The sequence below is a fragment of the Scophthalmus maximus genome, chromosome 10, assembly GCF_022379125.1.
Source record: "Scophthalmus maximus strain ysfricsl-2021 chromosome 10, ASM2237912v1, whole genome shotgun sequence".
Lineage (NCBI taxonomy): Eukaryota > Metazoa > Chordata > Actinopteri > Pleuronectiformes > Scophthalmidae > Scophthalmus > Scophthalmus maximus.
In genome coordinates, this window is record NC_061524.1 from 129,139 (window position 1) to 143,065 (window position 13,927).

General features: G+C 49.7%; 1 protein-coding gene and 1 long non-coding RNA gene across 3 annotated transcripts; one reads left to right on the top strand and one right to left on the bottom strand.

The window, feature by feature from the left end:
• Positions 1 to 869: 869 nt before the first annotated feature.
• znf318 (zinc finger protein 318) lies at positions 870 to 12,112 on the bottom strand. Of its 2 annotated transcripts, none has more exons than XM_035606818.2 (10): positions 11,858 to 12,112; positions 11,065 to 11,174; positions 10,313 to 10,850; positions 8,600 to 9,772; positions 8,416 to 8,515; positions 7,856 to 8,133; positions 6,517 to 6,705; positions 6,313 to 6,406; positions 5,880 to 5,998; positions 870 to 4,637 (listed from the first exon to the last, which is right to left on the bottom strand). In XM_035606818.2, exons 1-10 carry the CDS (start codon positions 12,104 to 12,106, stop codon positions 1,989 to 1,991), a joined length of 5,499 nt encoding a protein of 1,832 aa, XP_035462711.2. In that variant the 5' UTR covers positions 12,107 to 12,112; the 3' UTR covers positions 870 to 1,988. The 2 variants fall into 2 exon arrangements, with proteins under 2 accessions (XP_035462711.2, XP_035462710.2); XM_035606817.2 differs by having other exon boundaries at positions 6,517 to 6,708.
• Positions 12,113 to 12,193: 81 nt separating this feature from the next.
• LOC118284159 lies at positions 12,194 to 12,976 on the top strand. Its single transcript, XR_004784760.1, has 2 exons — positions 12,194 to 12,331; positions 12,453 to 12,976. It is a non-coding gene; the product is annotated as an uncharacterized LOC118284159 (long non-coding RNA).
• The last annotated feature ends 951 nt before the right edge of the window (positions 12,977 to 13,927 follow it).

Sequence of the window (13,927 nt, forward strand, 5' to 3'; positions counted from 1 at the left end):
CTTCAGCACATTACATACTTAATATTTATATTTATATTCTTCTATATGTTGTGGGAAAACCAGCAGGGAAACCTGAGCTCACCAAACCTGAACCGCCGCCGAAGCCCTATGACCCGCCCAAGATCTACTGTGGGCCCAGTCCGGCGATGAGGGCCAAGCTCCGCAAACAAAGCCAGTGATGTCACTGATGTTTTTGATCAGAGCATCAGTAGTTAAAACTAAACAAACACATTTTGATTGAAACTGAATCATGTGATTAAACTGCCGAAGAAGATGATGAAGAGTCTCTGTCGTCACTGAGTCGTCTTACCTTCTGCAGGAGATGTTCACCTTAACTTCCACATGAGCTGTGAACACGCACATGCACACACGCACACACACAGTGTCCTCAGTTACTCACTGTGCTGTCGCGTCTTCACCGAGGCCTGGACATGTGGTTATCATGGTAACTTCAGGTTGAACTCCGGTCCTACGAAGCTGGTTCTCTTCTTACCAAGGTAAATCACCATGGTAACTGATGCTGAACGGCTGACCTGTGATCAAAGCCAGTCACCGGTCAAACTACTGACCAATCAGACCAGATGAAACCAGCGACATCGTTCTACAGGATCCTGACTGGGACAAAAGAGTTCAGAGTGAAGACAGAAATGATGCAGATCAATAGATATTTATACACAATGTCTCACACAATAAATACATTGACTACTGAATATTACAGCTTCATTTGATTCAATAAAGATGATTTGATTCTAACACGAGACTGTGACAATCAATACGTTTGATTAGAACACGAGGAACTGATTATCTGAACGTTTCCTCACTAAATATTGATCATAAGTCACATGATAATAAAAATCACCACACAAAGCTTCTGCCTGTTTCACTAACTTTTAATAAAACAACAGGTTCGACAGTTTCTATTCTAACACACTGAGAACATGTCACCGCTGCGGCCGCTCTCATTGGTCCACGCCACCGGCTCCGTGAGCGTACAACAGGGGGAGGAGCTAGAGGACATTTACCGAGGAGACGTGACAGCGCTGGCTTCTTTAAAGGAACAGTCCCACATTCATAAAACTCTTCTCAAGAGTCAGACAAGTGAAGAACAGCTGACGTCTGCAGATCGACACCACATGACCAAAAGTATGTGGACAGCAGGTTGTTCAGAACCAGAACGCTCTCAGAACCAGAACCCTCGGGCTTCAGGGTCCATATGTTTATGGACCCACTCAACAACAATGTCAGTATTAAATCACTAGTAATCAACAACAAAGGAGCAAAGATCAGAGGAACGTCTGAAAATAAACGTAGTTTAATGGATTGAGCATCGTGTCATGACATCATCAGGTCCAGACCGATGACCTACGACCTCAGCCTGGACACGCCCAAAGCTGACAGGCAGCAGGTGTCCACACAGTTTTGGCCACAAAGCTCCACCATGAAAAAAGTGAAGCAGCAGCTGCTGCTCCGAGTGTTTGTGTCGACAAATCATAGATTGACTATTGTTTGTCAGACGAGTCAAATTAACCTGAACAACAGAATCAGTTTTTGTCGTAAAGTAACAAAACTCAGATTATTATGTTTTCATCATCATCTGTCAACTGTCGGAGACAGTCAGATTCACTTCCTGTACAGATTCACAGTGAACCTGGTGAAGGATGGAACAAAGGGGGCGGAACCAGGAATGTTTAATCTGGTTCTTTTTAACATTTCAACATTTTTAACTGATTTCACAGAACAACTTATGAAAAATATCAGATTCTGTGATGATACATTTAGTTGTTTTTCTGAGCTTGAATATAAAATGTGATATAATTAATCATATTATCATCAATCAAGTGTTGATCGATTCTGAAGAGATGAACTAAGAGCAGCAGCTGATTCTTCACTCAGTTTGTGATCTGGACCTCGTGGCGGTCGGTGGTCTCAGAGTCGTAACTGTCCAGTGGGTCATGATCCTCTGAACCTCCGCCAGGGTCCAGTCGACTCTACTCAAAGTTAAAATCGTACTCAAAGTCCAGGGAGGTCATGTCGGAGGGGAGGCCCAGGGTCTCAGGGGTGAGCTCCATCACCTGGGGGTCTCCTTCGCTGGGTGCCCCCTCCTCTGACAGGGACCCAGAACCAGGGTCCGATGTGTCCAGCCCCTTCAGGTCTAAAGCTGCTGATTCAGAGTCCCCTGAAGCCGGCTCAGGTTCTGGCTCAGACAGACGCTGCTGCCGCCTGGTCTGGTATCTGGTTTGGGATCGAGTTTGCCGGGCGGGGCGGGGGGCAGGGGGGGTTTTCTTGCCTCTGATTTTGTGGCTTGGTTTGATTTCAGGTTCTGGAGTTTTATCAGAATAGGTGCCTGGATGAGACAGATCTTCAGAAATTGGTTCTGGCTCAGCCGTTTCAGTTTGCGGGGGGATGTTTTGGGGGAAACACTGAGCTGATGGAAGCGGTTCTGGTTGAGTCGTAAGTGAAAATGTTGGAGCTGGTTCACAGTTTAAGGACCAAACTGAAGCAATCTGAATGTCTGATGTTGGCTGGGATTGTGGACTTGGTGGGGAACTGGTCAAGTCTGGTTGTGGAGCTGTTTGGACATTGGTTGGAGGATGAGACTGGGTTTGGGCTGGAGGCTGAGGTGGTGGTTCTTGTGGGGCTGGAAGTGGACTTCTATTGGTGGTATTCTCGTCAGCTCTGGGGTCTGGTTCTGGAGCTGTTTGGACCTGGGTTGGAGGTTTGGACTGGGTTTGGGTTTGGGCTGGAGGCTGAGGTGGTGGTTTTGGTTCTTGTGGGGCTGGAAGTGGACTTCTATTGGTGGTACTCTCATCAGCTCTGGGGTCTGGTTCTGGAGCAGTTTGGACATCAGTTGGAGGTTGGGACTGGGTTTGGGTTTGGACTGGAGGTAGTTGTTTTGGTTTTTGAAGGGCTGGACTTTTATTGGTGGTACTCTTGTCAGCTCTGGAGTCTGGTTTGGTGATGGACGAAGAACCCGATTGGTTGATCCCGCTGTAGAAGATGCCCAATAATTCCTGGGCTTTGGCCGTGGCCAGATTACTCTTAAGTTTCTCAGACTTCTGAACTCTGTCGCTCATGTTCATGAAAGGTGGAGGCTTGACGAACACGGTACGAGTCTGCTCACTCTCTGGGACGCCAGGGGCCGCGACGTCAGACACGATCTTCACCATCGTGGGTTGTGCAGGTTTGGCCCTGGATGGAGGAGGAGCAACCCCAGAGGACAGAGGTTTCACTGCCGGCTTCGCCTCAGACGGTGATGAGACAGGTGCAGAAACTGGTGGCGCAGGTTCAACCCCAGGTGGCGCAAGTTTAACCCCAGGTGGCGCAGGTCTAACCCCAGGTGGCGCAGGTCTAACCCCAGGTGGCGGAGGTGTAACCTCAGGGGGCTCCGGTTTGACCCCAGGTGGCGTAGGTCTAACCTCATGTGGTGCAGGTCTAGACACTGGCAGTGGAGGTTTAGCCTCAGATGCTTGTGGTCTATGTGCAGTTGAACCTTCCAGCAGTGCGTTCTGAGGAGTAAGAGCCTTGGTGAGACCGTCAGAGTCAAAGTCTTTAGTCGGAGGCCTGATGGACAGGAAGGTGTTCAGAGGCGCAGGTTTACCCATCGTGGTTGTCTTCCTCAGGATGGCAGCAGGCGCCGGGAGGTTAGGCCGGATCCTTCCACGGTTGGCGCCATTGGACGCCCAGGGAGGATCCATTTGCTGGTTCCCCCCCAGCTTCTCTGCAATTTCCTTCGCAACAGCCATCGACTTTGCAAAAGAATCCTCGACGGACGCTGGCTGCTGACTCGCAGACGCTTCATCGTCCTTGATGAACTCGGCGGCGATTTTCTCAGCCACCTTCGTCAGCGTGTTCTCCTTCTTCTTCCACATGAATTTCCCAAATGTCGTGGCCGGGGCCATGGGTGCCGGCTTGCCGGCTTCCAGGCTTTGTTTGCGGAGCTTGGCCCTCATTGCCGGACTGGGCCCACAGTAGATCTTGGGCGGGTCATAGGGCTTCGGCGGCGGTTCAGGTTTGGTGAGCTCAGGTTTCCCTGCTGGTTTTCCCAGCTCAGGCTTTTTATAATTCTCCTTCTCAGCCTTGGGTTTTCCTCCGTCTCGCTCTCGGTCATATTTGGATCTGGAATCTGAATATTTATTGAACTTGTACTTGTCCTCAGTATCTCTCGGGCCGTATTTGGGTCGGTCAGCGTACCGGTCGTCATCGTCCCGGCGGTACCGGTACCGATGCTCCTCTCTGTGTTTATACCGCTCACCCCTCTCCTCCTCCTCTTTGCTGTAGCGGTGTTTATCATCTTTTTTGCTGAACTTATAATTGTCCCCCTCGTCTTTCTTGCTGTAAGATGGCCGCTCCTCCTCCAGGCTCTTTGTGATTTTACAATCCTCTCCTGTCTTGCTGCGTTTGGGCTTCTCCTCCTCCTCCTCCTTTTTCACTTTGGGTTTCTCTTCCTGAGAAGCATCATCACCTTCTTTCTTCTTCTCCTTCTTCTCCTTCTTGTGTTTGGGCTTTTCCTCCTTGTCTTTGACGCCTTTCTCATCGTCCTCGTGTTTGCGTTTCTTGCCGCTGGTGTCCAGTGCGAGTCCCGCCTGCCGGTCCAGGTTCCTCCTCTGCTCGTACAGCGGGTTCTCATACATTTGTTTCTGGTGAATCAAGACAGAAGAACAAGAGACGGTGAAAAAAATGTATCTACAACAAACATCTTCAGTTATGTCTGGATCCTGAAACTCAGGCTTTGTTCTAAAACCAAATCGAGATGCGTCCACAAGAGCGATCAGTAATAAACTCATCCCACACTAATGCGGCATCCATTATAACTCGGACCCAGGATGTCTGGGTGTAGATGTTTTTCTGTCTCGGAGGTCGTAATTCTGAGTTCCGAGATTACACTCGAATGTTGAACCCGACTTCCGAGTTGCGAGGTGTAATGGAAGGCAGGGTAACACAACTGAAAACACACGTCACATGACCGTTCAGGACCAAGTAGATTGTCTCTTCTGCAGATGGTTGCTTAATAACTGAAACTGCTCTAGAGGAGGAACAGTGATGGTGAGGATGACGAGGTGGAACCTTTTACTGACAGGAAGTGTTCCTGTCTGATGAGAACCAATCAGAGAAGAGAACGTGGGCGTCGTCTGCGTCATCCTTTTCACACGTCTCTGATTCAGAGGGTGGCAAACTCCGCCCAGGCGTAACCATAGCAACAGTGATGAGTATTTAAAGCTCCAGTGTGTAATATTTAAAATCGATTCACGTGGCCGGGGTGGCTAAGTGGATAGAGCAGGCACACATATACTTCGAGGTTTATACCACGACGCAGAGGTCCAAGGTTCGAATCAACCTGTGACGATTTCCTGCATGTCTTCCCCCTCTCTCTCCCCTTTCTCACCTAGCTGTCCTGTCAAATTAAAGGCGGAAAACCCCCAAAAAATTAAAAAAAAATTAAAAATAGATTCACAGAAACTGAATATGTCGTCCATAACTCTGTGTTCATTTTTGAGTTAAATACAGTTCTATGAGGTGGACTCAGTGTGAGTCTCCATGTTTCTACGTCGTGTTGAATACGGTTGTTGAACTAAACGGTCCAGAATACGTTGCGTTCACGTTGAATTTTCAGACACTGACGGAAAACGGAAATGGAATCAGCGGTGCAACACCATAAAGTGTCCCCTGTCAGTCGCTCAGTTGGTTGCGGTTTGCAACTTTACCACCAGATGCCGCCAGAAAATTACACACCGGGGCTCTAAGTTGGTGCTCAGTACATGAGAAAGACGAGTGTGTAGTGACATCTAGTGGTGAAGATGAACATGACAACCAACTGAAGCCGTTGTCCTCATCTTACGTGAACCTGAACCGTCATCAGTCGCAGGCCGAACGTGTCGTACCTTGTACTTCTCATTGTGAGCGTGTGCAGTGACGTGCTCCTCGGCACAGATGGCGTCTCCGTAAAACTGTCGACACAGCAGACAGAAGAATCCTCTCACAGGCAGCAGGAACTCAGAACCTGCAGCGAGACACAGAACCACAGACTGAACTAGAGGCGCTAATAAACAACGGGTCAATCGTGTTTACCTGGACGTGGACGAGTCCATGTTCAGAACCTGTCAGGACAGGAAGAGGGTTAGAGCGCTGATGTGACACGGAAATAATTCATGAAGAGTGAAGGAGGAGTCTGATGAGGTGAAAGAGACGGAGCCTCTTCGGCTGCGACGCGTCTGTTAGTAGTCATGGTGCTGCACCTGGAGACAGAGGATGACTGACAACATTCAGCAGCCTCGCACAACAGCGTTACCATGGCGATAGGACAACGACCAGTACCTTTGGCAGGTTTGGTCAGTTTCTCATCCGGCGGAATGTTCTTGACGATCTTGGCGGGAGCGGAGGCCCAGGGCCGCTCGTACGGGTCCAAAGTCTGAGGACGGAAACACAAAGGGATCAATCGTGTCCATGTTCAATGAAACTGCTGACGATCAGCTGACAGGCGATCAGACGATCAGCTGACAGGTGATCAGTGTAACAAACCTTTCGATGCGTCTTGCTGTGCAGGTGCGTGAAAAAATCAAACATGGAACCCGAGGTGACGTTACAGTTTTTGCACCAGTGGTTTCCAGCGTCGTAATATTCAAACGGCTCCGGGGGCGGGGCCTCAGGATGGGCGCCGGCCGGCGGCTCGTCAGGAGAAGCTCTCGACAGTGATGGCGCCGCCAACGTCTGCTAGAAAACAAAGATGGAGGAGAGTCAACACGAGACACTCGGGCAGATTCACTCACACAGAAACAGAAGCTACGAGTTCATCAGTGAAACCAGAAAGAAAGTTTCTTACCTGCAGCGACGTCCCGACTCCGACTTGTTTTTTGAGAAAATCTGTTGCGTACGAAACCGACGACAACGTAACGTTTAACGATTCGCTAGTTTTTGATTCGCAAAGCGAAGAAACCGTCATTTTGTGTCTCACAACAAACCGATCACATCATTCAACAGTTAAAACGGTTCAAAGTTACTTATCGAGTGTCAGTCGAGTGACAAGTCACATGACGTCAACGTCAGAGTGTCAACCTAAAGCCTGATAATGTGACTTATAGAGCTGCAACAAATAATCGATTAATCGCTTCAAGTAGTTTTTATGACAAAAAAAAGTCTCTATTAGTAGAGATAGTTTCTATTAATGATTTCAGCTTCTTAAATATGAATATGTTCTGTTTCTCTGCTCCTCTGTGACTGAAGATCTTTGTTATGTGGACAAAACAAAACATCATGTTGGGGTTTTGGAAACACGATCAACATTTTCACCATTTTATGAACCAAACAACTAATTGAGAAAATAATGGACAATGGAAATAATCGTTAGTTGAAGCTCTAACACACACACACACACACACACACACACACACACACACACACACACACACACACACACACACACACACACACACACACACACACACACACACACACACACACACACACACACACACACACACACACACACACACACACACACACACACACACACACACACACCATGATAATTACATTATCGTCTTATTGTACGATACGTGAATATGAACTCAATCACTGTTATTGACATCAGTCGTTGTGTCTTTTGACATGAGAGTGAATGTCAACAACAGTCCAGTGAGTCTCTGTTCTCTCGTATGAATCATCGTTTACTGGTTTGGTTTATAAAATGTCAGAAAATATGGATTTATTAATATTTTTCTAAAGGCACCATGTGTCTTCAACTTGCTTGTTTTGTCTGAGGCCTGAACTCAGGATTACATTTCTCTGATCAGCGACACATCGTGTGGTGACAACCACGTTCACGTGTTTCCTGTGTTACCTCCTCCTCCGGTGTTTGTACCTTTGACGTCCGTCGTCCCTCGGGACTCGTCTCCAATTTCTTTTTCTCGGGCCGCGGCTCCTCTGCGGTCCTGGCGGCGCGTCGCGGCCGGTCAGCTGAGCTGACGCCGAGGATCAGCGCCACCTTGTCGATCTCGTTGCGTTTCCTCTCGGCCGCCTCGTGTTCCCGCCGGAGGTTCGAGATCTGAGTCATCACGTCCTCCTGCAAGCGGCTGATCTCCTGGAGCAGAGGATCTTTGTGACCTTCCTTCTCCCGACGCTTCTTCCTCAGGAGCTCGCCTGGAACACACACACACACACACACACACACACACACACACACACACACACACACACACACACACACACACACACACACACACACACACACACACACACACACACACACACACACACACACACACACACACACACACACACACACACACACACACACACACACACACACACAGTATGGCATCATCAGAGTGCGAAGTCATCAGAGCGCAAAGTCGTCAGAGCGCAAAGTCGTCAGAGCGCAAAGTCGTCAGAGCGCAAAGTCGTCAGAGCGCGACCTCTCACCTTGTTGCTTCCTCAGTCGCTCCAGCTCCTTCATCAGAAACTCCTTCTTCTTCATCCTCACGTCTCGCTCCTGCTTGAGATTCTCCCGCTCCTCCAGAACCTGAACACAACCACAGAACCAATCACTTCCTGTTCCAGCTGCTGGGTTAATATGGTGACCTTTAACCTTTAACCTGATGCCCACCTTCTGTTTCTGGCTCTCGTTGTTCTGCTCCTCAGACACTCTCCGGTCGTTGATCTTCTCTGCGTCCGGAGGTGGCAGCTTCACACCGAATTCGTCCGGGGCAGTCTGGGGGGGCAGGGACATGCTGGGGGGCGGGTACATGGGCGGCCACTGCTGGTGCATGTAGGGCAGGTAGTTCCCATACTGGCCGTAACCGGGGGGGGGGAAGTTGGGGGGCATCATGCCATGGACCTGTGGCGGGGGGTAGGTGGGGATGGGCACCCCGGGGTGCGGAACAAGGCTCTGGGGGTCTTGGATCTGTGGCAGCGGCTCGTTATGCAGCGGCGGCGGCACGGTGGCGATCATCTCCACCTTGGTCTCATTGGTGTCTCTGAGGGTCCGGTTCTGACCCGGGTTCCTGCGGGTTCTGTCCTCACTGCTCCAGCTACCGCAGCTCCGGCTGCTGCTGCTGCTGCTGGAGCTATGGCTCCGCCTTTGACGACCTTGGCCGGCATCTGAGCTGCCAGACGAGTATCGTCTGCGGCGAGTGGGCGTCTTCGGAGGATTGCTTCCATGGAGACGCTCCTTGGTCCTGGCGGCCATCTTGGTCATCTCGACGACGCCCAGGTCCAACCCGATGGTCTTCAGCAGGTCCTGGAGCTTCTCATACTCTTCCAGCGCCTCCGCACCCGAGGGGTGGGCGGGGTTAGACACCTGGACTGTGATGTTCTGGTCGGGTTTGACCGACGGCAGGCTCGTGTACTTGGCGTCCCCTTCGCCCCCCGGGGGGAGGCTGTAGGTCTGACCCACGGGGGCCTTTGTTGGGGGGTAGTCTCCGTACAGTGTCTCATCCGTCACGTCGCCGTACAGGTCCAGTCCGTGTGGTCGGACTGGCTCAGATGCCGGCGGAGGTTTGGGCTCCTCGGAGTCTCCGTACAGGAACTTCTCCTCGTCGTCAATGTCGTCCGCAGTCCTCGCTGGCGTCTTGGCCCCGGGCCCCGCGGCCCCCAGCAGGTTCAGGATCTCTTTGATCTCTGCATCCAGGCCGGCGCGCTGAGCCATCTGCGGGTCGGACCGGAGCTCCGACAGCACCGATGCCACCATGTGAGGCTCCAGGCCTCGGACCGCCTGCAGCAGCTGGTTGGCCATGTGAGACATGTTGGAGCTGTCGTGGCCTCGAGGGGAATCGACAGTCTGAAACAGAAACCAGCAACGATCAGACGATTGACATCAGCTTGTTTTTCACTGTCTCCTTGGAAACAACCAGGAAGTGAAGAAACCCTGAGCAAGAGGTCACTGAACTCACTTGACCTTTCAGATCTTTTGTTGGAAGAAGGATTTATTTTTTATTGGCACCAAACCTCAGTTGTGTGAATGAGTGTGTGAATGTAGGAGTGGGCGGACTTTGGAATATATTCCATGTATCGCAGCTTGTTGAACGTAAAATGTTATTAATGACTTTACAGCGACTACAAATTGTAAAGCCGTCAGCGTAAGACTTTATTCTGGACAATTTTAAAATTGTCCCTATCCTACCTAAACCATGAATGAATTTGATTAAGATTAAAGAATGTTTTCATAAAGACAACTAGAATCATCATTGGTTTAAACTGCATCTGTGACGTTCTTTAGAGGAGATTTACAAAATATCGCGATATAAATCGTGTATCGCGATATAACAGAAATATATTGCGATATTATTTATGAGCCATATCGCCCTGTGGTGGTTCCTACCTGGAGCGAGGGTGAGTCCCCTGAGTCGTGGCGTTTCTTCAGGATGGATTTCGTGGGCAGACTCAACATGTCCTCCAGCTCCTTCCTGCGTCGAGCCGTCTCCAGCTCTTTGAATCCTTTCTTGTATTGGTGGTCTCCTCTGCGGCTGCTGCAGCTCGAGCTGCTGCTGTGGCTGCGCTGGCGACTCTTACTGCGAGCTGCTTTACTGAAGCTCCTCCCTCTGGATCTGGACCTGGACCTGCTGACGGGCCGACTCTTGCTCCGGCACCGGCTCTTGGCCCGGCCCCCATCCGGACTCCGGCTCTGGCTGCGGGGTCGACTCTTGCTCCGGCCCCGGCTCTTGGCCCGAGTCTGTTCCGGACTTCGGCTCTGGTTCTGGGGCCGACTCTTGCTCCGGCCCCGGCTCTTGTCCCGGCCCCGGTCCGGACTCCGGCTCTGGCTGCGGGGTCGACTCTTGCTCCGTCCCCGGCTCTTGGCCCGAGCCCGGTCCGGACTTCGTCCCCGGCTCCGCTCGTTCTCGGGTCGAGCAGGAAAGTCTCTGCAGAGGAAGAGTCATAAGACGTTTTCTCACCACACAGACAAACATAAAGATTCTTTCATTATCAAACTGTTTTCACACGCAATGTCATCAACATCAGTTCGATGTGTCGTGTTCGTCGACCTGTTCTCATATTTATTCATGTTCAGGGCGTTTGTTTGTGTCAACCTGTGGCCAAGGGGCGTGTCTCTTTGTTTCTGTTCATCACGTTTACCTGTCGTGATGGCTTGAGGGGGCGGCGCCAGGCGCTGATGTCAACTCATTGCCGACGGTGATGACCAGGTTGTGGTCGAGGGGAATCGTCCCGCGTGGCGACGCGGACGTCTGCAACAAAAATCACGACAAAACAACAGATGTATAAATAATAAGGAACATTAGTGAACGAACGGCTCCTCCACATCAGACCTCAGGTGAGTGACCAGGTCAGGTGAGGTCATGACCACGTGACCTCACCTGACCTGCAGGAAGTTGATCCTCTGAACAAACTCAGATCCTTTGTCTCATTGAGACAAATGTCAACGAACTCCAGATCCAAATCTGAACTTTTAAACTTAGGGCCATATTGTCAAAACTGAGATTTCCAGGCTTTTTTCATTATAAGATCGAGGGTCTGTAGTACATGAAAGTGTCGAAACGGTCAATAAACAAGACAAACACAACAACACGAGATACATCAGGAAGCGACATCATTGACCAGGATTCATAAGGATATTAATACACAAGACCGGAACTAACTCTGAATTATTTGATTCATCGGTCACACCGGTAAACTAACTTTATCTTTACTTTTGGTTACGATTATTAAATAAACCGCGGTTTTCTTTATACCGTCAAGTTGGACACAAAGAAACGAGGTGAACAGGAACATTCTAACATCGAACCTCCGGGTCGAGAGGACGGTTCTATCATCATCATCATCAACATCATCATCATCCTCCTCCATCTCCATGTCTCGACTCTATGATCCATCATGAACCCTCCGCAGCTCCGCGGCCCGGAGGACTCACCTCTCTCTGCGGGGCCCCGCTCCAGTACTCGCCGCCCCGCGGGCCGCCGGACCCGGGGGAAGGATACCTCCTGCGCGGCGGGGAGCGGCGGTAGGAGTCGGAGTGACCGTGCTCGTGGTGGTACGGAGGTCTGGGCCGGTTCCGGTCGTCTCGATAGTCCGGCCCCGGGTAAGGCCTCGGAGGCCGCGGTCCTCGGCTTTCGAACGGCGGCGGGTAGCCTCCCCTCGGCGGGGGCCGACCGCGGTACATGACCAGCTGATGTGAAGCGGCGTCGGTTCGACCGGAGCGTCACGAGGCTCCGCTGCAAAATCCTTCAATCAATTTTGCAGCGCGACGATCAGAACGTGCCTGAAGCTACAGACCAACAGCACCGACACCGAGTCTTCTTCTACCGACAGACCCGCAGGACCCGGAGCTGCTGCTGCCGCCCCCTCGGGATCAACACGGTACTGCAGCCTGAGGTTCGACACGATGGTGATTTAACATCTTGATTCAGATTCATTTAGTTTATTGATTCTACTGTAAAAACTCAAAGAAACGTCATTAATAGAATAAAGATTCATTAATCATGAGACAACGTATCTGTTTCATACAGATTCCAATCTTCTGGGACCTCGTCAGTTCATCATGTTGTTCTCATCTTGGCAACAGACGGTTCACCGACAGTAATCTTTCTGATGTTCAATAAGTGGTGAAAGTGGAACGTGAGGATTTTATACATTTTATTTTCAGTTATCAGGACATTTGAACCAACCTTCTTCTCTAAAGAAGAACATGATGAACAAGATGAAACTTCTTGGATCTGCTGTCGTTGTCCGGGTCGACCTGATGATCGACGTCTCACTAACTCTGGTTTTCATTTCCGAGCTCCTCCATGTGGAAAAGATGAGTCGTTCATAACAAGCGACATCGTCAGAAACATGAACTAAGTTTCTGATGTGATACAAGAAGAAACGCTGACCCCTGCAGGTCACTTTGTAGAAGTGATTCTACAAAGTAAAATGAAAATAATATGATCAAACAACTGAAACAGAAAAGAACCACTCAAAATAATTATTAAAATTTAAAGTTTGAGTAAAAACTGATTGTAAATAAACAGGAAGTGACTCAACGTTCACATTCCTGGCTCCGCCCCCTTTCTTCCATCCTTCACCAGGTTCACCGATGCATGTTCAGGAGCTTTTCATCAGCTGAGGTTTGTTTACATGTTCACTGATTACACAGAATAATTAATGAAAACCATCAGACACGTTTACTGATTCTGTGATGAGATGTTTTGGAGCAGTTTGATTATAAAGTTAGTAACTGAAACTATTCGGATCATTTGTTGTTTCACTTGTTCCTCAAAATAAGTTTCTTCAACACAAAGATCTGCAACAACATCCGAAGCTTCACGTTGGTTATTTTAAGTGTCTGATATAAATAACCATGAGCTGAACCCAACAGTCAGTACCGGGGCCTGAAGACGAGTCTTACCCTGAACTCACCCTGACGTCCAGTCTGAGGATCCGTGAGTCATCTCATCTCACAACCTTCACTTCAGTTCTGTGCTCGTGCTGCAGGTTCCTGGATGTTTCCTGAGGTGGGTCGTTGTTTATACTGACGCATCAAAGACAGACGGGTGGAGGACCGGCCGACATCCATCCCACTTCAGAACTGTCCTGTTCTGAGGGATTTTCAAAGAGGCTACCTTCTGTTGGCGAGATCGTCTGATGAATAAACCGTTTTCTCAGAAGCTGCTCCTCTTTGGACAACACGTTAGTGATGGTGTGGATGGAAGGACAAACTTGTTTTTTCTAATTTCTCCACGTGGACGAGTCAGACGGTGCTGCAGCGTCGACCAGCAGTCTACATGTTCATCAGTGTTCAGCTGGAGTCGCCTATTCTCCCGACCCTGCAGAGAAAACACAGACTCACCTGGTCGCTCCAATAGGTAAACACAGCTCGGACACTTCAGTCAGAACATCAGAGTCGTACTTGTGCCAATGTACAGATACAATATTCTATAAAACCATTTTTTTCCATAGAAAAAAAGCCTCAAATGTTAAATTGTAAAAAAAAACTTGTTCG